Here is a 27,855-nt window from a genome sequence, read left to right on the forward strand (position 1 = left end):
TGAGTCAGTTCCAACACATAGGCACCCTTTATAGGGTTTCTGAGGAATGGCTGGTGAGCTTGAACCCCTGACCTTGCGGATCAAAGCAACCTGAAGTTGAGTGTTTATCCTAGCCAGGATTCCATCTAGAGCTAGGTGTTAGGGCAGAGGCTGGAGCCCCCAGACCCCGTGGTGTTCTAAGGGGGTGGCTGGTAAAGTCACTATGACTTCACGGCTTCCTTATGAGTTAATGCACCATCTTGCCATCAGTTTGGTTTGGTAAAATCATGTCGGAAGAGAGGTGTTTGTTTGTTTGTTTCCAAAATCTGACGCCACTCAGAATACTGAAGACTTTCAAGCACTACAAAAATCATTCTGTGATCAGCTCTGTAGCCTTACGACTAATTCATACATGGAAAGATGTTGTTGTTCAACACCAACAAGTTCAAACTGACCTTATAGTCCAACACATTAACCCACAGTGCCACATCAGGACTCCATAGAGAGATATTTCTCATTTTGTTGTCAAGTGTTGTTGAGTTGGTTCCGACCCATAATGACCCTGTATAGACTTTCCAAGGAGCAGCTGGTGAGCTTCAGCCTCCAACCTCACAGTTCAAACCGACATAGCAGTCCAGCACATTAATCCACAGCACCACACCGGGACTCACACACTCTCTCTCTCTTTATATATATAGAACTCTGATAGCGTAGTGGTTACGAATCGGGCTGCAAACCGCAAGGTCACCAGCTGTTCTGCGGGAGAAAGATGAGGCTTTCTGCTTCCATAAAGATTCACAGCCCCGGTAACCCTGTACAGGGTCTCAACCGACTCCACGGCCCATAACCACTACCATATATATATATATATATACATACACGCACACACATATGACACATTTGATTGTGGTTTGGATGAAAGTTTACAGAGCAAGTTAGAAGAATTATTTTTGGATGCTGGACAATCTTCAGTATTCTGAGTGACGTCAGATTTTGAAACACCACCTCTCCCCCAACAAGATTTTAATGGTACATTAACTCAGCATGAGCCCTTGAAGCCATTGAACGCCTTGGGGTGTGGGGGCTCCAGCCCCTGACTTGAGACCTTCCTCCCAGCACTGACCTCACCTGCCAGCTCTGCAGTGAGGTAACTGGAAGCAAGGTAGCTTGCAGGCGCTCGGTTAGAATGAGATGCGCAGTGAGTGCCTCTCAGTGCTTTGCAGGCCTCATAGATCTGATGGTACTTATAAAAGAAAAATAGAGTTGGTGCCCTGCTGGCTAAATTGTCCTCGAGAGGAGTATTAGTTACAGTGCTTCTTTGTTAACTAGGCTGAATGCTGAAACCACTGTTGAACTTCTTTTATTAACTTGCTTTAAGATCGCTATACATATGGATACCCAAAGTATCTACAGGGCGGGAATATTTCTCTATCATTTACATATAAAAGCTATGTGTGTGAATTACAGTCATACAGAAATTATATCTCTTTTATCACCCTTTTGTTTCGCTGAGGTCTAGTTGATGCTGAAATTCTGAAGGCATGTGAGCAGTCAGAAGGCCACCGTTTCGTTATTTTCCTCTTACAGTTTCCTTGATCAGCTTGTTTAATAACGAAAATGTTTTTGATGCCTTTGAAGCTTGATGGAAGGCCCATCCTTAGAGCATTTTTCAGCCAGAACCTGGAATTTTTAAGGGAGGACAGGGAAGGAATCTGCTAGTCGTCTGGAGAATTACAAATATTTCTAAGTTACCATTTGTTTTCTGCCAAGAAAAGTTTGCGTGCAATTATTTAACTACAATTAAGGATTTTTTTTAATTGATTCTACATTGTCACTTCTGTGTCATTTCCTTATGTAGTGTAATAGAGAAAAAGTGGTTTCATTCTAGATTACCTACCATTGTTTTTTTTCTCTGAAGAGGCATGAAAAACATATTTCCTTCTAAACTAATTCCTGTTGGGCAGATCTTTTTGTTCATTCATAATGCTCATTTGTTAGAGATTATTTAGTATATGTAACACAGAAAACCCACCACCCAGCCTTATTATGACACCTTCAAAAGTAAAACTATATCTGGTTCTAAAGCTTTGTCTTCCAATGGCTATGGTAATAAGAGTGAGTTCGCATTGAAACTTGTGTAAATTAGCTGCATCTCTTGGGCATTGGGAGTCCGGGTGTGGCGCTGTGGGTTCATATGCTGGACTGTAAGGGCAGTTTGAATCTCAAGGTCACCAGCCACTCCTCGGAAACACTAAAATGGTCACTATGAGTCAGAACCAACTCGATGGCACTTAACAACAAACATCAGCAAGTGGACATGTGGAGTCCTGGTGTGACGCTGTGGGTTAGTGCTCTGGAGTGCAAGGTCAGTGGTTCAAGTTCACCAGCCACTCCTCAGAAACCCTGTACAGGGGTGCTATGGGTCAGAACTCACTCGATGGCACTTCACAAGTGGGGATTGTGGACTCATGGGGTGGCACTGTTGTATCAGCACAGCACTGAATGACAGGGTCAATGGTTCAAAGCCACCAGCTGCAACTGGGAGTTAAACTAAGGCCTTTCTGGTTTGTGTTTGTCCCCCAACAAAGAGGCAAAGACAGTAGTTACTCTCCTAACATACCTTTGGTGTTCCTTAAAGCAGAGTAGGCAAATTTTTATTCTAAGGGCCAGATAGTACACATGGTTGTTGTTAAGTGCCATTGAGTCGGTTCCAACCCATAGCAACCCAGTATAGGGTTTCAGATGAGTGGCTGGTGAGCTTGAACCACTGACCACATGGATCAAACTGACTGTGCAGTCTAACGCATTAACCCCCAGCGCCACACCAGGACTCCAACAGTATAGGTATGCATTGCTTAATGTCAGACTGTAGATAGATACATCCTTGGTCTCTTAAGGGTGTTTGTTTGTTTGTTTGTTTGTTTCTAAGGGAAAGCAGTTCTTCTTTTGCTTGGTTTTTGTTAAGTGCCGTTGAGTTGGTTCTGACTCACAGCGACCCTAAATAGGGTTCCTTTAGGAGCAGCTGGTGAGCTTGAACCTCCAACCTGGCAGTGTAAACCGACCTATAGCATCACACCAGGATTCCTTTTGCTCATTAAAAATTTGGATTATTATTTCCCCCATATTGTGGCACTGTAGGGCAAAGCACTTGAATGCTAACCACAAAGTCAGTGGTTGAAACCCACCAACCACTTCTTCGAAACCCTACAGGGTCTCTTTGAGTCAGAAATGAATCCAGGGCACTTAACAACAACAGCAATGCCTGGAAGGAGTCCCGGGGTGATGTTGTACAATAAGCCCTGAACTGCTAACCTCAGAGTCAGCTGTTGAAACCCAGGTTCACTGCGAATGGGAACCAACTAGAAGACACTTACTATCAGCCACAACAAATGGTTTCAAAGACTCCAAAGCTGGACTCTTGCAGCTCTGAGCCACGGGTGGGATACAGGCAGGTGAGGCAGAGGACACAGCAATGGCCGTGGGGTCTTGGGCTTTTTCTGGCCAGTAGACAGGGTGGCAGGCTCAGTTCTCTTCCTGTCCCTCCGCACCAGACACTGTCCTCCCAACTGTCATTGCCTCTGCAATAGTACCCAGGATATCTAGACATGGACTCCCAGAAGGTTCTGTTTCACAGAACGTCTGGACTTTACATGATGAATAGCAATAAATACTTCAGACTGCAGGTCATATGGTTTCCATCACATCCACTCGGTGTCTGTAACCCCAAAGCTGCTACCGACAGTGTCTGAAGGAATGGCTGCTTGCGTTGTAGTGTCTGTGAACACCATCTTTGAATTTCTTCGATTTTTCACATGTCACCACCTATTCTATTATTTTTTTAAACTTTTTCAGTCATTTAAAAATGTATGACTTCTGGGATGGGTAGAAATAGCTCGGGCCCAGCCCAGTTCAGCCCCACAGGCTGTAGTTCACAGTTCCTACTTGAAGGAAAGACTAAAGGTGTGTTTCTTTGCATTTTATCAGTTGGTGGCATCAGGTTAGCAAGGAGATCCTTGGGTGGCATATACTTAAGAAATGATCTAGAACCTGTACTGCACTACCCCCCACCCCACCTGAGAAAGTGAGAAGCAGGGAGTCAGCTTTCGGCCTGAGGTGGGAGAGAGAGGAGGATTGCAGCCCAGCAGCGTCTCTCTCAGTGCACACCTGTTAACCCAGGTTTTGTTTTGAGGAACTCAGCTAATTGCCATTCATGTTGATGTGACTCCTTTCTGCTCTGGTATGTCACCTGCTGCTGCTGTTACGTGTCATGGAGTCAGTTCCGACTCATAGTGACCCATGCTTCTCGCTGAATAGCCTGCTTCTGTCTGCACCTGGCTTCACAGAAGTTGTGTTCAATTTGGAAAGTCTAAATAGAATGATTGTCAAACTCAGTAGCCAAGTAAAATAGGATGTCTTACCAGGTATATAAAGGAACTCTGGTAGCGTAGTGGTTACAAATCGAGCTGTGAACCTCAAGGTCAGCAGTTCGAAACTACCAGCCGCTCCGCGGGAGAAAGATGAGGCTTTCTGCTCCCGTAAAGATTTACAGCCTCGGAAATCCTGTACAGGGTCGCTATGGGTCGGAACCAACTCCATGGCATATAACAACAAGAACCAGGTATATATGTACAAAACGTGCATCTCATGTGCCCAGAGCAGACATGCGTATATGTTTTGTCTCTAAAGTTACCAAGTCTCTCTCTGGATTTGCCCAATTTCTTTTGAAAGATTTGATGATACTGTTTCTAGGGGTGGTATTTTCTGACTACTCCATTTCTGTTACCTTTGTTATTCATAACTACAATTATTTGATTGTTGAAGATTACTTTGTATTAGAAAAATTGTTTTGTTTGGTTTCTGGCATAAGACACTGATATTTTTCTGCAGTGTTTTTGTTTTTATGAACTTTTCCAGCTGTGCTTTGGAAATGAAGGCAGTAGTGACTCAGTGATAGAGTTCTCCTACCTTCCATGTGGAAGACCCAGGTGCGATGCTTAGCCAGTCACCACCTGTGTGTCAGGGAGGCTTGCATGTTGCTGTGACGCTGAATACAACATCCAGAGTAAGCCAGCCCAGGAAGAATCTACTTCCAAAAATCAACCTTTGAAAACAGTACGAAGCGTAACAGTCGAATCCCATTGTGTTAGGGTCACTATGCAACACCAGATAGACTGTAGCAGGCGTGGGGGACTAAGCGGAAGCCTGAGTTTCCGCGGGGACTTTTATGATTCCTACCAGGCTCCATCTTGTCCGTTTCATACTTCCAGTCTTGAGTCACACTCTGAATCTTAGGCATCTTCCTTAACGCCAGTTGTCAAAGCCCTCATTTCACAAATCCCAGTACTAGCATCCTGTCTTGCCCCATCCTGCAGTATTCAGTCTTGGATCACCGACACAAGAGCGTGTGAACTGCAACTCTACCATTTGAGCTCTCTCACCATCGAGCCCTCAGCGTCCATTGGATTTGCAGACTTGCACGTTTGCCCCCTCGTTCCTCCTCACATTCTAATGAGGATGGGGGCGGGTCATTCCTCCTTCCTGTCCCCTTCCTCAGAGCTGTACCTGTGTCTGTCCAGTGGGCTTTAGAAATTGCCTCCGAGGGTGTATGATAAAAGTAGATGACATTATGAAATTATTTGTGTGGCATAAAGTTGTTATAAAAGATAAGGACTCATTTCTGCCACTATGACTGCAAAGGAATTAATTTCTACAATTGTTGTTAAATGCCATTGAGTCTGTCTGACTCATAGTGACCCTACCCACAACGGAACAAAACACTGGTCTGGTTCCTGCACCATCCTCAAAATTCTTGCCAGTTTGAGCAGCCACTTGTCAGTCCATCCGTTAGGGATCTTATTTTGTCGCTGACCTTCCAGTGTTCCAGGTGTGATGCCCTTCTCCAGGGACTGGTCCCTCCTGATAACATGTCCAAAGTGTGTGAGAAGCCTCACCATTCTCACTTCTAAGGAACATTCTGGCTCTTCTTCTTCCAGCACAGACTTGTTTGTTCTTCTGACAGCCCATTCAGTATTCTTCACCGATAGTGTATCATTCAAAGCATCCATTCTTCCTAGGACTTCCTTACTCATTGTCCCGGTTTCCCATACATATGAGATGATTGAAAATTCCGTAGTTTTGGTCAAGTGCACCTTAGTCTTCAAAGTTATGTCTTTGCTTCTTAACACTTTAAAACGAGTTTTTGGCAGCAGATTAGCTCAGTACAATGTGTCATGGGATTTATTGACTGCTGATCCAAATTAATAAAATATAACCCTTGACAACTTCAATTTTTTTCTCCATTTATCATACTGCTTCTTATTGGTCCCATTGTTAGAATTTTGTTTTTCTTAAATTGAAGAATAATCTGTACAGAAACCTGTAATTTTTTATCTTCTTGAATAAATGCTTCAGGTTCTCTTTGCTTTCAGTGAGCAAGATTGTGTATCATCTGCATAATGCAAGTTGTTAATGAAGCTTCCCGGAATCCTGATGACGTGTTCTCCGCTTAGTCCAGCTTTTTTCTGGTTAATTGCTTCACAAATACAGATTGAAGAAGCATGGTTCAAAGATGCAGTGTTCTATTTTGGGGACAGACAGTGTGAGCACCTGCAGCAATGCAGCACTTTGCTAAAGCATTTCAGTTAGTACTCGGTCAATTCCTGCATCTTTATTTTTCTGCACTGTCTTTGGTGCAGTTTAGACTTTTTCCTACAACATCATCAGCTTTTGATCATCTGCTCCCTCCTGAAACAGTTGAACGATGCCTGATTGTTTTTGATACAGTTACTCTGAATTCTTTGCATCTTCTTTTGATGCTTCTTGCTTCATTTAATCATTTGCCCATAGAATCCTTCACGTTGGCAACTCGAGGCTTAAGTTTTTTATGCAGTTCTTTCAGCTTCTCAGAAATGCTGTGTGTGCTTTCCTTTTGGCTTTTTAGCTCCAGGTCTTTACACATTTCATAATACTTTACATTGTCTTCTCAAGCCACCCTTGGAAGTCTTCTGTTCAGCTCTTTCACTTCATCATTTCTTCCATTTGTTTTAACTTCTCTACATTCAAGGGAAAGTTCCAGTCTCGTCTGGCATCCATGTTTCGCTTTTCTGTATTTTTAGTGACCTTTTATTTCTTCATGTATGATGTTCTTGGTGTGATCCCAGTACTCATCTGGTATTCAGTTATTGGTGTTCAGTGCATCCAGTCTGGTCTTGATGGTCTTTGAATGCAGATGCGGTATCATCACGGACGTCCTTTGATTCCCATAGACTTGTTTTAATTCTTCAATTTCAGTTTGAACTTGCATATAAGCATTGGTGGTCTTTTCTTTCACTGTCAGCCCCTAGCTTTGTTCTGGCTGATAATGCTGAGCTTTTTCATTGTCTCTGCAGATGTGGTTGATTGGATTCACGTATATTCAAGCTGGCAAATGGTTGAACAAGTCGCCATTTATGTTGTTGAAAAAGATATTTTCAATGAGTAAGTCATTGTTCTTGCAAATTTCATCGTGAGGTCTTAGTGTGGTTTCTCTTACCAACACCGTATTTTCTGACTACAGAATCTTCTTCCTTGATTCCAGCTGTCTCATTCCAATCACTAGTAATTATCAATGCTTCTTGATTGCAAGTTTCACCAATTTCTTGACTATAGAAGTTGGTAGATTTCCTCAGTCTCTGCATCTCTTAACTGGTTGGTGAATACATTTGAATAATAGTCATATTAACTGACCTTCTTGCAAGCGTATGAATATTACCCTATGACTGACAGCTTTGTACTTCAGGTTAGAGCTTAAAAAGTTCTCTTAGACAATTAATGCAATGCTATTTCTCTTTGTCATAGTAGACTATATGGAAGGCTTGCTACTGGTGCTTTAATTACTGGCATGGTAGCCCATGGTGGAGAGGTGTCTGCAGCTTCCAGACTTAGACAGACTAGGAAGGAGGACCTACTGTCATGCCTTCCAGCATCACAATGGTGTGTGTAAGCCCCCACTGTACAGCCAACAGATAGACAAGTGGTGATAAAAAAAATACATCACTCTTTATTTTAATGACAACCCTGTAGACTATTTTAAAACAAAAGGTTCTCACTAACAAGTTTGGCTAAAACTTTGACTGCCATCACATTAGCATCACCCAGTTTGAAATTCAAGCTGTTCTCCAGTGTCAGCTCCTAAGTACAGGGACCCCTGTCATATTGTAATGGTGAATGACCCCCCCCGGAAAGTACTGTCTGCACTTGGTTCATTGGATGGGGTGCTGCCTGCTGAGAGGAAAGGATGGTTTATTCAGTTATAGGGAGATTAGCTTTGTTCTCAGGAAGGCACTGGCGGCTCAGGGGTGAATGTCTCACCTCCGTGTGTGCGGGAGACCCAGGTTTGATTTGGAGCCAGGATGCCCTTTGTGTGGCTATATGGTGACCCCGTTTCTGCAGAGCTCCCACACTACAGCAGACTGAAAAGAAAGTCAGTGATGATCCGCTGAATGGATCTGACCGGACAGCAGTGTTCTCCTTGAGGCCTCCGCCTGTGGAGACCTGCTTAGTTGTCCCCGGTCTGGCAGGCAGGAACCCAGTGCTTGGATATCACCCAGAAGTGCTTCCTCTCTCTGAAGAGGCCTTTGTTGTGATTTTTAAATGGTCTTTTGATCGGGTATTGATCCAAATACGGTTTTGTTTGTGCTTTTTCATTGTGTTTTCCGTGAAAGTTTACCCAACATATTAGGCTCCCATTTAACAACTTCTGTCCGTTTTGTTTGGTGACAGTGACTATGTTTTCCACGGTGTGTCAACCCTGTTGTTGTTTCCCACCTATGGCTCACTCACACGCCTTTCCTTCCTTCTCAGGACCTGTCTGGCTCCATTGACGACCTCCCCACCGGAACTGAAGCGACTCTGAGCTCAGCAGTTAGCGCCTCCGGGTCCACGAGCAGCCAAGGGGATCAGAGCAACCCTGCCCAGTCCCCCTTCTCCCCGCACGCGTCCCCGCACCTCGCCAGCATCCCCGGGGGCCCATCGCCTTCTCCCGTGGGCTCTCCTGTCGGGAGCAACCAGTCAAGGTCTGGCCCAATCTCTCCTGCAAGTATCCCAGGTATTCCATTTCTTAATCATTTTGCACCTCACTCTGTAGTGAAGGACAGGCCTAGGGCCAATCCACAGCACCGTTCCTTAGGGGGGGCCCTATGGAAATTCTCAGTGTAGAAGTACAACTTGATGAATTGTCTCCTGAGCACCCAGAAGTCCCAGTCCGTAATGATGCAGAAAGAGTGATGGGTATTACACCAGCTCATGCGATCACCAAGTCCTTGGGGGTTTCCTGTGTGTACATTTACCTTACCTCGTGCCAGAACCATGACATGCGGTCTTTGGCTAACATATGTGTATGTAATGATTCCACCAAGTCAGATCATCTGTTGATAAATCGCACTAAATTAGAGATCGTTGACTAGAATTAGCTATTTATTTGTCTGTTTATTTAACAGTTCTGTCTTAATATAAAGAGTTCTGGTAGCGCAGTGGTTATGTGTTTGGCTGCTAACCGCAACGTCAGCAGTTTGAATCTCCCAGCTGCCCCAGATGAGGCTTTCTGCTCCCGTAAAGATGTATTGCCTCGGAAACCATATGCAGGATCACTATGGTCAGAATGGCTCAGTGGCACACACCACCCCTGTCTTAATAAATACAATTGCCATTCTTTTCTCAAATATTTTTATGGTTGGTGCTTAGTGTTTAATTTGTCAGCCCACGTTCTGGGTCTTAACTGCTGATCTAAACTCTTAACTTCTTTTGGATGCAAACAGTTTATGCTCCTCTTAGCGCCTGTGTCCAGTTTTTCCAGCAGTCCGAAAGCTGTTGTGTCCTGTGCTTTCTCTGTGCTGGACTTGGGCTTATTTCTGGTTTCCACGTTACCTCGAATTCAGGCCTCAACAGATATTTTGTATCCAGTTTTATCCATTCAGGTCCACCCCGTAACCATCAACACATGCCACGTGATTGCTTGTCATGTAGCTTTTGCTAACATGATAGAGGTGGCTGCCGGAAGCCCCTCTTTTAGTGTCCTATCAGAGTGATATTAATTGGTCACTGCTTTTTCTGGTAATTATTTCATCTCAAAAGCACAAACACTCTTTGGACCCGCTTGTACCATTATGCTGCTTTTGCATTTTTAAAACATGTTTATGTTTATGTTATTGCTGGGTGTTGTGTATACAGATACACACACACACACACACACACACACATATATATAATATGAATTATATATATTATATTTGTGTATGTGTAAGTTCAGCGAGCATGGTGGCTCCATAGGATAAGCAGTGGACTGTGAACCACAAGGTTGGCAGTTTGAGCCCACCAGCCATTCTGTGGGAGAAAAGATGAGGCATTCTGCTCCTGCACAGATTTACAGCCTCGGAAACCCTGTACAGGGTCACTATGAGTCAGAACCAACTCGACAGCACATAACAACAAACATATGTAAGTTCATACACTTCTACTAAAAGTTCCACCTTTTTTTTTTCCCATGATACATTATTCAGGTAAATTCTTAACTATCTTGTCTGAGTGTAAAGCTGAATAACGTAGACTTATATAAACATGGAAACAGTAACATTACTTAATGCTAGTGTTTCTTCTTGTTAGAAAATCTGATGACCCGTTTTGATGGCATTGCTCATCATTCTCCCGTTTGCAATGGATCCATCTGCACCATCTTCTTTTTGTATATCCACCACAATTGGCTTTGTGACCTTGGACAAGCTTCTAGCCCTGTCTGTGTCAGATTCTGTATCTGTCATTTACAAATAAGCACATCTCACAGGGCTGTTGGAAAGATTAAATGTGTTCTTGCACATAAAGCAGGCTCGTTTAGGCTAGTTAGCATTACTCCAACTAGTAATAGCAATAAGCATCTTGAATACTAATAACTATTTAGTGCTAATTCATATGGTGATGATGATGAGTACAGGTGTCCTTCCTAGAGACTTGTCCGTGCTAATCACTGTTCATCGTAGTAGTAGCGTTCACGGTGGTGCCCTCAAGTCTTCTGATTCTGTGCCCGATGATGTTCTTGTACAATTCAGGATACATGTGTCCTAAAGTTCCCCAGTAGCTCCACTAGAGCTGGTAGGAAAAGCACAAGAAATCAACATGAAGCTAGCGGCCATGGCGTCATTTCCAAGTCCTGATGATCCCATGTGTTACAGAGAACTGCACTCCACAGAAATTTCAAATCTCATTTTTTAAAGAGTATCACAGGCCTTTCTTCTAAGGTGCTCTGGGTAGATTCTAAATTCCAACTTTTCAGGTGAGTGCTTAACCAGGTGACCACCAGGGACTCAACTTTTTAAAAAAGATAGGCCAACAGTTGTTCTTCTGGGAGATGTGGCCTGAAAGGTTAAGAAGACAAGTCTGTATCTCAGAGATTGAGACTTTTAACTGTTGTCTCCGCACAGAAACAGTTTAGTTAGATAGTGCACCTCTACCTCATTTATGGAGTACTGATGTGGCGCTGGAGCACAAGGTCAGTGGTTCGAACCCATAGCTGCTCCTCGGAAACCCTGTACAGGGTTGTTATGGGTCAGAACCAACTCAATAACACTTACCAACAGCAAAAACCCTTCATTCATACCGTAGGCACAATGATTGCAGTGGGGTTGGCAGGAGTCAAGCATAACAGTGGACACTAGATGAAGTTCAAGGTCCTGGGTTGCTCAGTCTTTTTGAGTTGAGACACAACCAAAGATCAGGTTGCTCATCTCGAGGGGACATGGGTGCTAAGGGGCCATTGAGAGCTGACATGCAGCCTGCTCCCCCCATCAAGGGGTGTCCTTTCCTAATTCATACAGAGGAGCCAGGAAGCAGTCCACAACCTTGACCTGGACCTTTCATCGTAAACCCACTCCACACTTACCTACATCGTTAGGTTTCCAGAAACAGGTTGTTACATGAAAATCCACATTCTGCAAAATGGAGGATAGTCACATCAGATTGAAAACTGGAGGATGACTTTCGTCATCATTTCATGACTGCCAAATTCCACCATTGCCATAACTTTCAAACTGCAGATCTGCCCTCACCTCTCTCCTGTTACTTCCTGGCCACCTGTCTGTCACCTTAGATCCTCGTCACAGCCAGCCAGAGTGAGGCAGAGTCATAGTAACGTGGGAGTTCTCCCGGATACTGCTTTCCCAGCTGGCTTCTCCATCCCTGCCCAGAAAGGGCCATGGTCCCTAATGAGAAGCACCAGGAAGGGGGACAAGCAGAGCCTCCCAAAGGGCTGACTCCTGTCCGGCTGTGAAACCATTTCTCCAAATCTGCCCTCCCATCTCGCTGCCCGACAAACAGTGTGTGGTGGTGGGCACAACTTCTGTGAGCTTCTAAGGAGGCTTTGTGGGATCAGAAGCCACAGGGACCCCACCGCCTTTGTTTGCATGTGACTGGGGAGGGACAGACTTCAACCTTGGTTGTGAAATCTGAACACATCTTGGAGAGCAGCGGTGAGCAGGTCTCTGCTGTACCGTTATATACAGCTCCTGTTTCTCACTTTCTTCCCTGCTCTCTCCTCTCCATGTGGATTCATCTAAACTCGGGGAGAGAAGTGAAATCGCTTCTTCTTCCCAAGTGGTAGTTACAGTAAACAAACAACTCCAAGGTGTGCCTGGATACACACATTTAAATTGCACCGATCTAGTGAGTGTGGTGCTGCAGGGTAAGCATTGGACTTCAAGGTCAATTTGAACAGCAAGGTGGTGCTTCAAACCCACCAGAAACTCTATACTGGGTCGGTATGAATCAGAACCGACTCGAAGGCACTTAACAATGCTGAGTGCAGTTCTGAAATTGAGAAGCTCGGATGTTCCTGCTAAGAAATGATGCCCTCACAGGTGGTGTTGGCAGCTTCCTGGGCTACCCACTAACGTGACTGTTGGCATGGTTTAAGCGCACAGGCCACGCGGTCTTGGTGGCACTGTAAGGTCTCTAGTACACTCTGCCCAGTCCTGCTTCACGCAGCTGTGGTCACTGAGACAGCACACCTCCAGAGGGCATTGGAGTTGCCGGAAGATTCAGCAATATTAATTCCACTTGATTCGGCTGGCTCCAGAGCCTACACCATTCTAGTTTACTAACAAAGCAAAAATGTAAATAAGCCCACCTTCATTTTCATTTTTACTTTATTAACCAAAGTCTTTTGTCAGCTTTTCTCTCCTTGTGCTGTAAATGGCAGCGGTTTATTAAGGAGGGCACATGCTAAAGGCTGGGGAGGGCAGACAGTGCTAAACCATTCATAGCCTAATGGACGTCCCTGCACATCAGAATTTGCAATGCCCTGATGGCTGTTGGAAGCTCATTGATTTTTGTTAAAGAAGAGCTAAGACTCGTAATCATAAATACGCAAATTATTTTTTGTTGTTGTTTGTTACCCTCCCCTCTTCCATTCTTCCCCCCACCCCCACCCCAACTTTGTCATTTGTGCCACATGTGGTTTTTGATGAAGTGAAGTCATCCGCTTTCATCTGACAACAGAAAGGCCGTTGATTATGTGAAATCAGAAGGCCCATTCGTGGTTCACATTAGCACCTTGACAAGTAGCCCTTCTTTCTCTTGCCTGGTCCTGGATGTTGATTGCGGGAAGCCTGATCAAAGGCAGCCTCTTCTAGGCTGTCCTAGACAGAAACAAAAGTTAGTGTCACCAACGACAAAAGTGAAGCTCCCTCTCTCTTCTTTAATTTGTTTGTACCTTGCTGTTTAAGGTGTCTGATTGGCCTATCCCCTTTCCTGACTGAAGGCTACCTGTAGGGGGTGAGAAAGTAAGAGGCTGTAGCTCAGGGAGATTAAGAACTGCGAGATTGAGAGGCTGGAGGAGGCGCAAAGAAGACTGCCCTGTGTCTATTGTCTCTCAGGATCTGCACTCGTGGCTTCCTTGTCTCACCCTCACAACTTGTCCCCCCCATGAATACCTCTGCCCACGCACCCCCTAGGGGAGCCACCCCAGAGCCCCGTAATTGCAGCCTCTATCCACACAAATTAATAGACAGCAGGTAACTTGAGTTGCTCTCCTTTGAAAAGGATCACAGGTTTAAGAGGCTGTCCTTCTCTTTAAGCACCTGCTCCTGTATAGAGAAAGCTGATGCTCTGAATGGAGCTTCACCGCATCAGCCCTGCATGGGGAGAGATGTTCCCAGCATTACCAACCACTGTGATGGACTTGCACTCCTCAGGGGAGCCTCTGACACTTAGAGCTGGGAGTCCAGAAAAGGATGGCGCAGTTTAAGATGAAATACGGCAGCCCCGCTGTCTGCGTAGAGTTCTCCAATTTAAGCGCTCACCCAGTTCTCCTTAGCAGGCCAGAGCATAGGAGATTTCCATATGAAACCATCTAGCCACAGGTAGAAACAAGAAGATATTCTGGTCCAAAAACTCATTTTCTTGCTTAATTTGACATTGAGACAAGCAGAGCCTGGAAGGACGCCTTAATGGGAAAGAGAAAAATGAATCTCGGTGAAGAGTCAGTCACAGGCCAGAGAGAGCAGGAAGGGGTTCCGTGAGAGGAAATGATAGTTCCTGGTCTAATTTATCAAGATTAGCCCCTCTGAGAGGAACGCCGGGCGCCTGCTCTTTTCCTCTCTCCCTGGAGTTGGAATCTCTCAGGCTTCAGCCTAACCCTAACCCTAAATAGAAGCATCCTCCACGTTTTCGTTTGCCCTTGCTTAATGAAACTCAGGCTAATATTCGAAGTTGATTTCTTGCTGCAAATGGCTCTCAGGCAGTTCCCTTCATTATAACATTAGTAGCATCTCTAAAAAGAAGTGACATGGAATTACATTGTTTTCAGTGCAGTCTCCCTACCTGGGGGCCTTATTTAAGACCCCCCATCTGGCAGTCCTCGTTGGTCTCTCTGGAGGCAGCCCCTTGTTGCTAGGGAGATGGATGCTTGCTTATTGGAAGCTGAGACAGGGAGTAGGGTGGGGGACTAAACACAAAATGCCATTGATATATACATGTTTTTAATCTGGGGCCGCACCAAAAACATCAATTCAGCAGTTCTTACAAACCAAGGCAAATATACACCAGGAGTTGTTGTTTTTTTCCCTGACAAAGTAAAATATTTGTATGTTAGACAAAACAGTAATTTCAGACCCTTTCCAAATGATACTTAGCGAGAGTTAAGAAAGCAGCAGTCTATTTTGTCTTTTGGAAAGATAAGATTGCAATTCTGTACAGCTCCGTTATTAGTAATATGATGCCCAGCCTGTCCTCTTTAAAAGGTTGATTTACAATTCAGAACCAGATCCCTGTTGTAGAGACATAGTGCTTTGGTCAGGGCTGTGTGTGTAGGGTGGGCTCCCTATTGCTGATCTGGCCAGATCCTGGCATTTGAAGCCAGTGCGGTGCCCCTGTTTGCTCACCTCTGTCCCCCGGCACAACTGAGGTGTCCCTGCTAGCTGGGGAATGAGGGGTGGTGGTGTTGACAAGTTGGTTCCAACACATTGTAACCCTTTGTACAATAGACCAAAACACTGCCCAGTCCAATGCAATGCTCATAATCTTGGCCATGTTTGAGCGCCTTGTTGCAGCCACCGTGTAAGTCCATTGCACTGAAGGTCTTCTTGGTTTTCACTGGCCTTCTAGTTGACCAGACATGATCTCTTTTTCCAGGGACTTGTCCCTCTTGGCTCCTAAAGAGCATCCTGTCTGTACTTTTCCAAGACAGATTTGCTGTTCTTCTCCAACACCACAATTCAAATATATCAGTTCGTCAGTCTTCCTTATCCACTGTCCAGCTTTCACATACATGGATGTGTGTTAAGTGCCATCGAGTTGGTTCTGATTCATATAGCCACCCTGGACAGGGTTTCTGTGAAGCGGATGGTGGGTTTGAACTGCCAGCATTGTGGTTAGCAGTCCAGTGCGGACCCTAAAATGCACAGCAGGACTCCTCACTTGCATATGAGGCGACGGAAACCACCCTGACTTGTGTCAGGTTCACCCTAGTCCTCGAAGTGACATCTTTGCTTTCAGACACTTTGAGCCGCAGATTTATCCAATAATTTCCTGGCTGCTGCTTCCGTGGGCATCAGTTGTGGATCCAAGTTAAATGAAACCCTTGATAACTTCAAGGAGAATGAATATTTCTTTTTTTATTTCAAAAACATTAACTGACCTTTCCCACCCCCACTACCAATTCTTTCATTCCAACCAATTTTAAATGTAACCTTTTCCCACCTCTTTGTACCCGATTCAGAAATAAGAGACTATTAGGAATTTCTCAAAGTATGCTTTTCCAGCTGGTTGAACTAATGCAGGACTGTTTAAGCCTTCGCTCCTTTTCTAGCCCCTTTCTTGGTGCTCTGCATATGGAAGTGGAGACAAGCCGTGGGTCACCAGGGCGTTCTTTTGTGCCTTTTTCTTGCTTGGTGCTGTTAGCAGTGACTAAGGCGTCCCTGTGGTTGGCCCAGCCGTCCACTCCCACTTCTCGGCTGGTTTTTTTTTTTTTCTTCATATACACACACATATAGTTTGCTGAAGAAGCCCTTTAGACACGCTGTTCACTGTGTTTTCATTGTTGGAACAGACTGCTCAAAACTTGTGCTGAAACTGAGCTTTGTGGCTGCTTTTGAATCAGCAGTACACAGCCCTGTTGCAACGCCACAGGGAATGAAGAGTAAGAATTAAGAATGGAAGTCACGAGTTCTCATGAGCTCATTTTAGTCTAAAAGGGAATAGTGTCAGAAGTCATGTGCTTGCATTTTGGGAAGTAGTGTTCAATGAATGATGCTTGTGTAGTCAGACTGCCTGAGAGTTAGTGTTTACAGATGTGTGGTCCCTACTGCTGTGTTTTCTAAGGAGATCCATGGCAGCTGTGGAAAGGTAGCCAGTGTTTTACAGAGTGGCTTGTGTTTATGTCCCTGTCCTCTGAGAACCCTGGAGCCGGATGATGACGATGTGTTGATTGATTAGAGCCGTTAAGTCTCTTACTAATCAGTTTCATCACTGAGTCTGCGTTCACACGCTTGCACCTTTGGTTTCTCTTCCATAACGGGGTGATGTGGGTTGTCATTGACTAATGCAAAGTAGAATTGGTTTCGGCACGAGACAAACGGAATGCCGACACCAATCCTAAAAGGCATTAATCTTTAATCATCCACATCTGCATGTTTATAAATGATATAACTAGAGATTGTTAATGTTGATATCCTCCCTTCCAAACAGAAAGTGACATAGAAGTTTGTACTTGCAAACGCCATTAATGCACACAACTGAAATGCCAAGAACATGCCCTTGCTGTATTAATGTGGCGAATGGTTCCTAAAAGTCCCAGGTTGCACCTCTGCTGCTGGAACCATTAGGGCATACCCCAGAAAAACCAACTAGTCCATTACTCATGGTCCTTCCTGTCTTCATTCATGGCTGCCTTTCCTCATTCATTACTTCAGCAGACAAGCACTGCATGCCATCTGTGTGACCACTGTGTCAAAGACCAGGGGATGGAATGGAATGGGTAGGTTTGGTGTGGAAGACCAAGGAGCCAGTCCTCATGAAGAAGACACAAGTCTGTAACTTACAGTTGAACAGAGTCAGGATGAGAGGGTATGGTATGAGGGAACAGTGGTTAGGGAAGGCTGGAATTTGAACGAGAACCCGAAGGAAGTATAGGAGCCAGCCCAGCGAGAGTCTGGGCAGAGAAAGTGGCAGCGTGGAGACCCTGATTCAGTAATGTGCTTGGTGTTGCCTGGCCAGGGACCCCAAGGGAGTTGTGTCACTGGGACCTTCTGAGGAGGGGGTTGGAACAAAATAGGTAGGCAGCTACTTAGAGGGAAGCCAAGGGCCACATGTAGGGCCCTGTCTTGTGAAGAACGGCGGTCAGTTCCGATCCATGATGACCTGACGTGTGCAGAGTCCGTCTGCTCCACAGCTCTCTCAGTGGCTGGACCCCTTAGAAGCAGGACTTTCTTCTGAGGAACCTCTGGGTGAGAGCTGCTACCCTTCCTCTAGCAGTCCAGTACACATGCATCGGTGCCACCTGTGGACTCCGAGGCATAATTAGGATTTAGGAATCTGTTTCAAGTGTGACAAGAAACCCCTGGAAAGTTAATAACATCATTCTGTCTGCCGCATGGGCCATGTGCTGAGGGTTTGGGGGAGCAGGGAGACTGCAGAGATTGGTGCCAGTTGGGGGTGCACCAAGCACAATGGTGGGTGACGGTTTTAGCCTAAGAAATCTACAAATGGTAGAACTATTTACTGAGGTTGGAAGATCCGTTTTGAGGGGACATTCAGAATTTTGTGTGAACATGTTCCATTCTAGATACCTCTGAGGGGCTTAGGAGCGAGAGTTAGTCTGGAGACAGATCTCTCTGAGTCTAGTGGGCATCAGTGTCACCCAGAATATGAGAAAGTGCAGTGTGCTGGATACCACTCTGAACTTCCCATTCAGTGGGTGTGAGAAGGTGAGCATTTTCAACAAGATCCACTGGACTCTGAGGCTGTGGTCTAGGGACTGTTGACCAAGTAATGCGTGGGGAGCAGTGGTTCTCAGCTCTGGCCACCCACACAGCATCCTGGGGAAGGACAGATGTCTGGGTCAGACTCCAGAAATGCTGGTGTGATTGGTCTGGGATGAGGTGCTCTGGTGATTATTACGTGTAGCCAAGGTTGAGAAATCCTGAGAGGAGAATTCTGGGGACTGAGTTTAGGGCACGTAAAGGTGTGGAAACCACAAACAGGTAAAAGAAACAGAGAAGGGACCTCCAGTGATGCCAGGTGCTCCTGGGCAAAAGCCAGGATGGTGGGGTCTTCCAGACACTACACAAAGAAACGGGAAAGGGCAGCCCCGTCCAGGGCATGTTTTCAAAGGAGGTTGGTGTTCCTGAATATGGTCATGTATGTGAAGGTCACAAGAGAGCTTAGCACTAAATTGCTCTTGTCTTCTAGGGGAGCATATCGCCATCTTGTCCTGACCTTTCTAGAAAGCTCGATTGCATATAATGTCACAGAAAAAAATTATCACAATAAAATAATTCAGTTCTCAGGCCAAATTCAGTTTTCATAACAGAATGCCTTGTTTTCACAACTGTTACTTTTAAGTCCATTTCGCACAAAAGTCAATAATCATATCATTTAAGATTCTACTTGAAAAAAGACAGAAAGTTTTCATAGTTTTATGATAACTAAACCTCAGCCTTCAGTACGGATTGCACCTCAATGTAAAGAAAACAAAAATCTTCATCACTGAACCAAGAAATAACATCATGATAAATGGAGAAGAGATTGAAGTTGTCAAAGACTTCATTTTGTTTGGATCCACAATCAACACTCATGGAAGCAGCAATCAAGAAATCAGTTGATGTGGACTCAATTAGGCAAATCTGCAGCAAAAGATCTCTTTAAAATGTTAAAAGCGAAGATATCAGTTTGAAGATTAAGGTGCCCCTGACAGTCCCAAGGTGCGCCACATATGCATGTGAAAGTTAAGACAAGGAATACTGAAGACTGTAGAAGAATTGATGCATTTGAACTGTGGTGTTGGAGAAGAATATTAAAAGTACCATGGGCTTCCAGAAGAACAAACAAATCTGACTTGTGAGAAATTCAGCCAAAATACTCCTTAGAAGCCAGGATGGCAAGACTTCGTCTCTCATACTCTAGACATGTTGTCAGAAGGGACCAGTCCCTGGAGAAGGACGTCATGCAAGAGAAAGACCCCCAATGAGATGGACTGACGAGGTGCCAGCAACTGGGCTCAAATGTAACCATCACGAGGCTGCCTCAAGTCTAGGCAGTGTTTCGTTCTGTTGTGCATAGGGTTGCTGAGTTGGCATCGACTCTACAGCACCTAACAACAAAGCTAAGGGTGTTATTTTTTGTGTTGAAGCCTTGTTCTTTATTAGAAGCTCAGAACCAAAAGCCAAACCCACTGCCATTACGACGTCATCACGACAACCCCACAGGGCAGAGGGGATGTACTCTCTATGGTTTCTAAGGCCGTGAGTCTTCACAGAAGTTCTCTGCCTCAGCTTTCTCCCACAGAGGGGCCGGTGGGTTCAAACCACCGGCCTTTCAGGTAGTTCAACACTTAGCCCACTGAACCACCAGAGATCCTTTTATTAGAAGCAGGTTGAGGCAAATAGTTCTGGATTCCCTGTTTGATACTATTGACCATGACTTTGTGTCACACCTTTCCCTAGAGTGGAATTCAAGAATCACATTCCTTTGTCCTAGAATTCCCCTCTTACTCACATCAGCTTAGGAAATTCCTTCAAAACCTAACTCAAGTACCTTCCTTTTTGCAAAGTCTGAATAGGGTTCAACTCTCCAAGCCCCCTTGGTCACCCAATAGCCAATGAGTGACACGTTCTTCTTTGTATCCCCAGAGCCAAAAGCAATAACTGGTAAGTAAGAGACACTCAATAAATGTTGGCCACATCAAAGAATTCACAGTTCTCTTGGAAAAAAGAGAAATTCAAAAAAAAAGAGTTGTGAAGTCAGTCACATTGGTTCATCAACCTTTCCTGTTACGTGCTTGAAGCCATCTTCCCACCCATCGTAGCATTTTCCCAGTTTGGGGGCCAATCTCTTTCCCTCCCTTCTGGAGATGCCATTATGACATCTTGTTATTATATTTCTCCTTAATGACAGAATTGATACACTGGTCTTAAGGGCTGTTGATGTCAACTAGATCTTTACATTTACAGACCCAGCCTGATTTGGATCCATTCTACAGACAGAAATTGCCACCTATACTGGAGCAGAATTCTGGAATTGTCTGCTGTGCCATTTCTTCATTATTTTCTTAGGAGCCCTGTTTGCACAATGCATAAGCACTCAGCCGGTAACTAAGAAGTTGGCAATTTGAACCCAGCCAGCACCTTGGTAGGAAAAAGGCCCGGTGATGTGTTCCTTGAAAACTGTCTGAGGCAGTTCAACTCTGCCACAGGGGGTCATTATGGGTCAAAACTCAGTATCCCCAAACAGCAACAGCCCCAATCCAAACCTACTGTCAGCAAGTCAGTTCTGACTCACAGCAGACTGTTTCTTGGTACTCCGATGGAGCAATGGGTAGGTTTGAACTGCCGACCTCTCAGTGAGCACCCCTACACCACCAGGACTCCTTAATACCAATAGCAATTTTTTTTTTTTCAGACAAAATGTATTATTAATGATCAATTCTGTCTTCAAAGAAGATGATCCACTAAAACTAGATTGGCTATGGGAAATTTTTGTGATTACCCAGAGCCAAACCCAGTTACCAATGAACTGATTCCAGTTTGTGACAACCCCAGTGTGTCAAGAGTAGAATGAAGCTCCCTAGGGGAGCTCTGCCCTTGGGTGAACTCCTCTCTCTGGTCCCACAACCCTTACTTAACCTTGCTGCTCTGAAGTGATGCCCCACGTCCCACCACCCCACCCCTGTGCAGTCAATTCCGACAGTTGAGCTGCTACACAAACCCTGTCTTTGGCTTGTTCCTTCCTAAGAGGCGCGACCGTGGGCAAGTGTCTGGTGCCTCCTCCTTTGCCTAGCGGCTCTAGTGTTGACCCAGTGTAGAGATGGACCCTGTTCCCCAGCAACCTCTGTAGGCCAGCAGGCTTAGAAAGAGTAAGCAAGGCATGTGTACAATTTACCACTTGAAAAAAACATTTGTTTAAACACCCAAACAAATGCCATAGTGTACGTTGTGCTGTCCAAGCAAGTTGAAAGGGTACATAAAGTCAAGTGTTGCTTATATACCACCTTAACAAAGATTCCAGTCAGAAACCTTGACTTTTTGGGTTTTGATGGTTTTTGGTTTGTTTGTTTTTTAACATTTTCCAGCATAGTACAACACTTTTGTTTTCTCTTTACCTTTAAAAGGAGCTCTGTTAGCGTAGTGATTACGAATCGGGCTGTGAACCTTAAGGTCAGCGGTTCGAAACTACCAGCCACTCCGTGGAGAAAGATGAGGCTTTCTACTCCCGTAAAGATTTACACCCTTGGAAACCCTGTACAGGGTCGCTATGGGTCGGAACCTACTCGACAGCACTTAACAACAACGACAATACCAAGGGAGGGTTTAGAAGCATTATGTTTTATCACAAAAGAAATGTTTTAAGTGCCATCAAGTTGGTTCCAACTCACAATAACCCTGTCTAGGGGTTCTGAGGAGCAGCTGGTGGGTTTGAACCTCCGACCTTGTGGTTCAAACCAAGCTTGCAGTCCAGTGCATTATCCTGCAGTGTTATTGTTGTTGTTAAGTACCGAGGAATCGGTTCCGACTCATAGCGACCCTGCACAGGGTTTCTGAGGCTGCAAATCTTTACGGGAGCAGAACGCCTCATCTTTCTCCCATGGAACAGCTGGTAGTTCCGAACTGCCAACCTTGAGGTTAGTACCCTGATTCGTAACCACTATGCGACCAGAGCTCCTTATTTAGTGCAATGGCAAATACAACAAAAACTTTAAAGCTTTTAGATATTAGCCGAGGAACCTAGCGCCTAGGAGTAAGGTCCAACCTAACAGCATCTCTGTATAGGACCGAGGAGCACTACATCTCTGTATAGGACCCAGGAGCACTACATCTCTGTATAGGACCGAGGAGCACTACATCTCTGTATAGCTCCAAGGAGCATTACATCTCTGTATAGGACCGAGGAACACTACATTTCTGTGTAGGACCGAGGAGCACTACATCTCTGTATAGGACCGAGGAGCACTAGCTGCCTGAAGCTTCTGAGGCTGTAGAGCTTTATGGGAGCAGACGGCCTCATCTTTCTCCACGGAGAGGGCGGGTGGGTACAAACCACTGACTTGTCAGTTAGCAGCCCAATGCTTAGCCCGCTGCACCACCAGGCCTCCTTTTTACATAACACTATGTTATTTTACTACCTAGGTTGATAACTTAATTCCATATCTCGATACCATGTTGCCTTAATGCCAGAATGCCATCTTCCAGTCCTAATTTTTACCTCTCCTGTGCTGTTTCCTTACATTTTAATGTCTGCTTTCTAGATGGTTTATCTTACTTGACTGCCCATGGCTATCAGCATCTGGTCTAGGAACCACGGCCCCTTGTCCATACAGGGTACACCAAGCACCCCATCTGTGTTTGCTATTTGAAACGCAGCTCCTAGGCCGTGGACACCCACGTGTGGCCCTTGTCTCAGCAACCCGGCTGACAGGCAGAGAGTGGCCACCGAGGGCTGCAGCCCAGAGTGGGAGATCTGTGACTAGAGAGGTTGCAACAGGGGAAACTTTTTTGAAAGCAAAGAAAGTGCCTTGGCGTTCAAAAGGCCTGTCTCTCAGGCGGCACGGAGCAGCGATCAAGTGGAAAAAAGAGAGCAGGCAGGCGCCTCATCTAATCTTCCTCCTGGGGGCCCAGGTGGACAAATTGGCAACCCTGTTCACAGCTTTTTTTCCCCTTCTCCCCTTTGTACCGTAAGAACTGCTAATCGGATCCATGCTGCTGCGACTGTGGTTAGCTATTAACAGAATAAAAGCCGTTTTCTTCAAAAGAGCGGGTGGGGAAACGACTATACAAAATTGCAAGGTTGTTAGAATCTTAAATGCACAGCAGTCGGTTTTTCCCCCTTCTTCTGAATTATACGATGAATACAAGTCTTTCATCTGTCACTATACCCATTTCGTCAGAAGGCAGCCAAATATTAAGCTCCTCAAACAAAAAAAAAAAAGAAAGAGGGGGGTGGAATCTTAGAAAGAGGAAAAATATTGTGAGGAGAAATAAGAATGGATAAGAGAGGGGGAAATTAGGTTTTGTTTTTATTAATTTGTGCTGGTGGGAGAAATATAAACCGCCTGCTCCCTTTGGTTCCCCCTCCCCTGCCTCTCACTTCACATCAAAGCGAGGATTAGATCTGATTTTTCTGGTAGCTGCTCTGTTATTTCTGTCTTGTTTTCTGCCTGAGGAAAGTTAAGAACCGGCTACTTTGCTTAGAGATAACCCAGCGATGTGCATGTAGACTTCTTGGTAGAGGGGAAGGTGAGTGGTCGTATCCAAATATACATACACCCCCACCCCCCACCCAAGTGAGTTTTCATACCCAAGACCTTTGAATTGTATCGCTGACCTTTAAAGCCATTGAAACACACAAATGAACCAGGTGCCATCGAGTCTATGCCAACTCATGGCGCCCCCACATGTTAGAGAACTGTACCAGGATGTTTCCTTGAAAACGGAGCGGATTTTCAGTTCAGCTCTGACGTTCACAAAGGAATACCTCTTGACACAGTCAGGATGTCCAAAGATGGACATCCTTGTACTAGCTCCTATTTCAGCCAAATCACACTTGTGTTCTTATTACCTTTTTCCCATTCAAATCTCCACACCTAAATCTAACTAGCATTCAGCAAAGTTGGTTTGATCCACAAGGTCGGTGGTTCAAACTCAACAACCGCTCCTCGCAAACCCCATACAGGGTTATTATGGGTCGGAATCGGCTCAGTGGCACTAAACACTAAGCTTTCCTTAAAGTTTTGTGTCTTATTTTAATGTCCTTCTGTCTATAAAGAAACAGAGTTTGAATTCACTTAGCCAGAGCTCCTGCCGGGGAGCCGGGAGCCTGGCCAGGTTAGGTAGCAGCAGCTACTGCAGGGTGAAATCAGGTCTCGGTACCATCAGAAACTACGTCTTGCACAGATCTTCCCAGTCACAGATGAGCCCTCCAAACTGTCAGAAGGTTATGCAGCCGACTACTCTTATTCAGATTCTATGTTTGCGAACTTGCCTACTCGCTAAAATTTACTAGTAACTCAAAAGCCCATGCTTACAGTATGCTGTGAAGAGTAGCAAGGGAATTTTGTTTGCTCAACACACGTGTTCCCAACTGAGGACACTGTCTTCTTGTTTCAGCTCTCCTATGTGTCCTGGTGTGGTGCTGTAGATTAAGCACTAGACTGCTAACTACGAGGTTGGCGGTTCAAATCCTCTACAGTCACTATGAGTCGGAACTGACTTAATGACACTTAACAACTGTAAACAGGTATCCTTTGAAGCACCACATTGTTTGTATTTGTAAGTTCTGTGCTTTTTGTTTTATGATTTCGCTGTTTGAAATGGCCCCCAAACAAATAGTTCTCCTAGCAGGAAGGCTGTCAATATGTTAGATGAGTTTCATTCAGGCACAAGTTGTAGTGGTGCCAGGCTGGGTTCAATGTTAAAAAAAATCCACAGCATCTCTTAAATAAGGGGTCTTCCAACAGTTTGGCAGATGAAAAGGTTGTGACCAGAGGTTCATAGGGCCCCAACCCTCTCTCTCTCTCTCTCTCTCTGGGATTAATCAGTCAACATTTGCTCATTCAGAATTTACAGTAGCCTCAGACTAAGCTGCAAACAATGACAGTTGACTGTGTTTTTATACAAAAAAATCACCTGGCTCTAAGTTTTTAGAATCTGGTTTCTGTTTAATCAAAACATGCTGTGAATACCAAGGAACCCTGGTGCCCCTGTAGGATAAGCACTGGGCTGCTAACCACAAGGTTGGTGGTTTGAACCCACCATCAGCTCCACAGAAGGTGGATAGGCTTTCTGCTCCCATAAAGATCTACAGCCTTAAAAACCAGGTCGCTGTGAGTCACAGTTGACTCCATGGCAGTGTTTGGGGAGTATAATGAGTTGATGTTTGTAATTAAAAACCCAGAAGCAGGAAGCATTGGACATCCAGCCCCTGGAAGGGCATCATTTGCACACAAACTTGATCATACTCACTCACTTTCGAGTTTCCCTTGTCAACAGATAGGCCTGTGTAGCCTCTTCTGTCTTGGATGTTTGCCAGGATCTGTTAATAAAGAGACTCGTAACCCTTAGGCCTCAGGAGGGGGACTTGTTGAAAACCCGCCGCCAGCAGGGTTTTGACTGTTGGTTTAGAATAAAGGTATGTGACTCTTCAGGAGGACTCTGGGAGCTCTCCTGCTCTGTCAAGTTCAGGGAATCTTGGGAGTTGCCTCATTGCTTGCACAGCTGACTCAGACAGCGTGAAGCATGCCTCCGAAGTCCAGATTTAGCTCTTTTCAGCACCTGTTGGCATGATCTTGATGAGGATTCAGGCAATCCAAGCCTGATTTTGAATGAACTTTTTAGGTATAAAGTCATGGAAGGATTTGTCTTCGAACTTTGAAGTATCACATTCCTGTGGTTACTTTTGGAGGATAGAGAGATTGTTCCATCCCCCTTTGTATGGATCCAAAAGAGCTCTGGGGGCACATTGGGCTACTGACTGCAAGATTGGTAGTTCAAACCCACCAGGGAGCAAACTGAGGCTGTCTGCTCCCATAAAATACAGTCTCGGAATCCCCAAACGTGATCGCTGTGAGTCGAAATGGACTCTGTGGCAGTGGTGGTGGGAGGGCTCACACTAAAGAAATGGGTTCACAGTGCCCATCCCACCCTTCCATCCCAACCCCCAATAGAGTATCTTCTAATAGGGGTCTAGTAGAAGATATTATTTTAGGGGGGGCAGGAGGTTGGGAGGGCACTGTGAACAGTAAAGGGTATCATGATAAGCGGAGAAGAGGATGAAGTTGTCAAAGACTTCATTCTGCTGAAACCCCACAGTCAGTGCTTGTGGAAGCAGCAGTCAAGAAATCAAACAACGTATCACATTAGGCAAATCTGCCACACAAAACCTCTTTGAAGTGTTCAAGAACAAAGATGTCACTTTCAGAGGACTAAAGTGCGCCTGATCCAAGCCATGGTAGTTTATTCTCCTCATATGCATGTGAAAAGTATACAGTTAATAAGCAACACTCTAGAAAAATGGATGAATTTGAATCATGATGCTGGAAAAGGATGTTGGAAGTACCATGTAGTACCGGAAAACCAGGCTAATCTCTCTTGATAGAAGCGCTTCCAGAATGCTCCTAAGTAGCTCTCATACATTGGACATGTTGTCAGGAGCGACCAGTCCCTGGTGAAGATCGTCATGCTTAGAAAAGTAGAGGGTTAGCGACCAAGAGTAAGACACCCTCCCCCGCCCCCCAAAAGGAGATGGCTTGGCACAGTAGCGGCAGCAATGGGGATGGCTCAGGACTAGGCAGTTTCCTTTTGTTGTGCGTGGGTCACTGTGATGTGTGACGGCACCTAACAACAACAGCCATGACTAGTAAGGGTAAGAGTGAGATCCGATTTCAGACAGACAGTGAACCCTGTGCACATCCCCCACTTTGGCCAACAGTAAGTGCAGCAAGTCCACATTTGGGAACTTGAGAGAAAAGCTGTTCAGTGTAACCGTGAAGGTGAATTAGGAGCAGATTCCGTATTGAAACGTTCTCTTTGGAGCACATTGGGTTGGTATTAGTCCACCTGCTTCGTGGATTTTGTGAGATAAGAGAGGTTTTTTTGTTTGTTTGTTTCCTTTTCTTGAAGCAAATGAAATAGAAGACACTGAACACAAAGATGTTGTACTCAAAGTAATTTGTGGGTTTTCTAACTCATCCGAGTCAGTGCCTAAGACATTTGATAAGCTGTGCACTATTGAAAATCCATTTTTTGCCCACCCTATTAGCAGTGATGGAGTCCTGAGGTAGCACTGTAGGATAAGCACTGGACTGTTAAAGCAAGGTTGGCAGCTAAAACTCACCAGCCACTCCTTGGAAACCCTGTACAGGGTCGATACGACCAACATAACCCACTACGCCATCAGAGCTCCCCTATATGTATGGAACCCTAGTAGTATAGTAGATTATGAGCAAGGCTGCCAGTCTCAGGCTCAGAAGTTCAAAGCCACCCCTACCCATAAAGATACAGAGCCTCAGAAACCTTACTCATGGTCGTTATGAGTTGGAACTGACTCCATGGCACGTTATAACCACTAACCACCTGGTATAGTGCTGTGAGTTAATGCACTGGACTGCAAAGCCAGTTTGAACCACAAGGTCAGCAGTTCAAGCTC

General features: G+C 45.1%; 1 protein-coding gene across 2 annotated transcripts in view; it reads left to right on the forward strand.

The window, feature by feature from the left end:
• ARID1B (AT rich interactive domain 1B (SWI1-like)) overlaps nucleotides 1–27,855 on the forward strand; it is a 533,326-nt gene that overhangs the window by 363,543 nt on the left and 141,928 nt on the right. For both annotated transcript variants that reach the window (XM_006868451.1, XM_006868450.1), the window contains one exon: nucleotides 8,821–9,064. In XM_006868451.1, coding sequence (XP_006868513.1) covers nucleotides 8,821–9,064 — 244 coding nt within the window. The remainder of the gene's footprint in view (nucleotides 1–8,820; nucleotides 9,065–27,855) is intronic.

The sequence above is a fragment of the Chrysochloris asiatica genome, unplaced genomic scaffold (genome assembly GCF_000296735.1).
Source record: "Chrysochloris asiatica unplaced genomic scaffold, ChrAsi1.0 scaffold00117, whole genome shotgun sequence".
NCBI classification, from domain to species: domain Eukaryota; kingdom Metazoa; phylum Chordata; class Mammalia; order Afrosoricida; family Chrysochloridae; genus Chrysochloris; species Chrysochloris asiatica.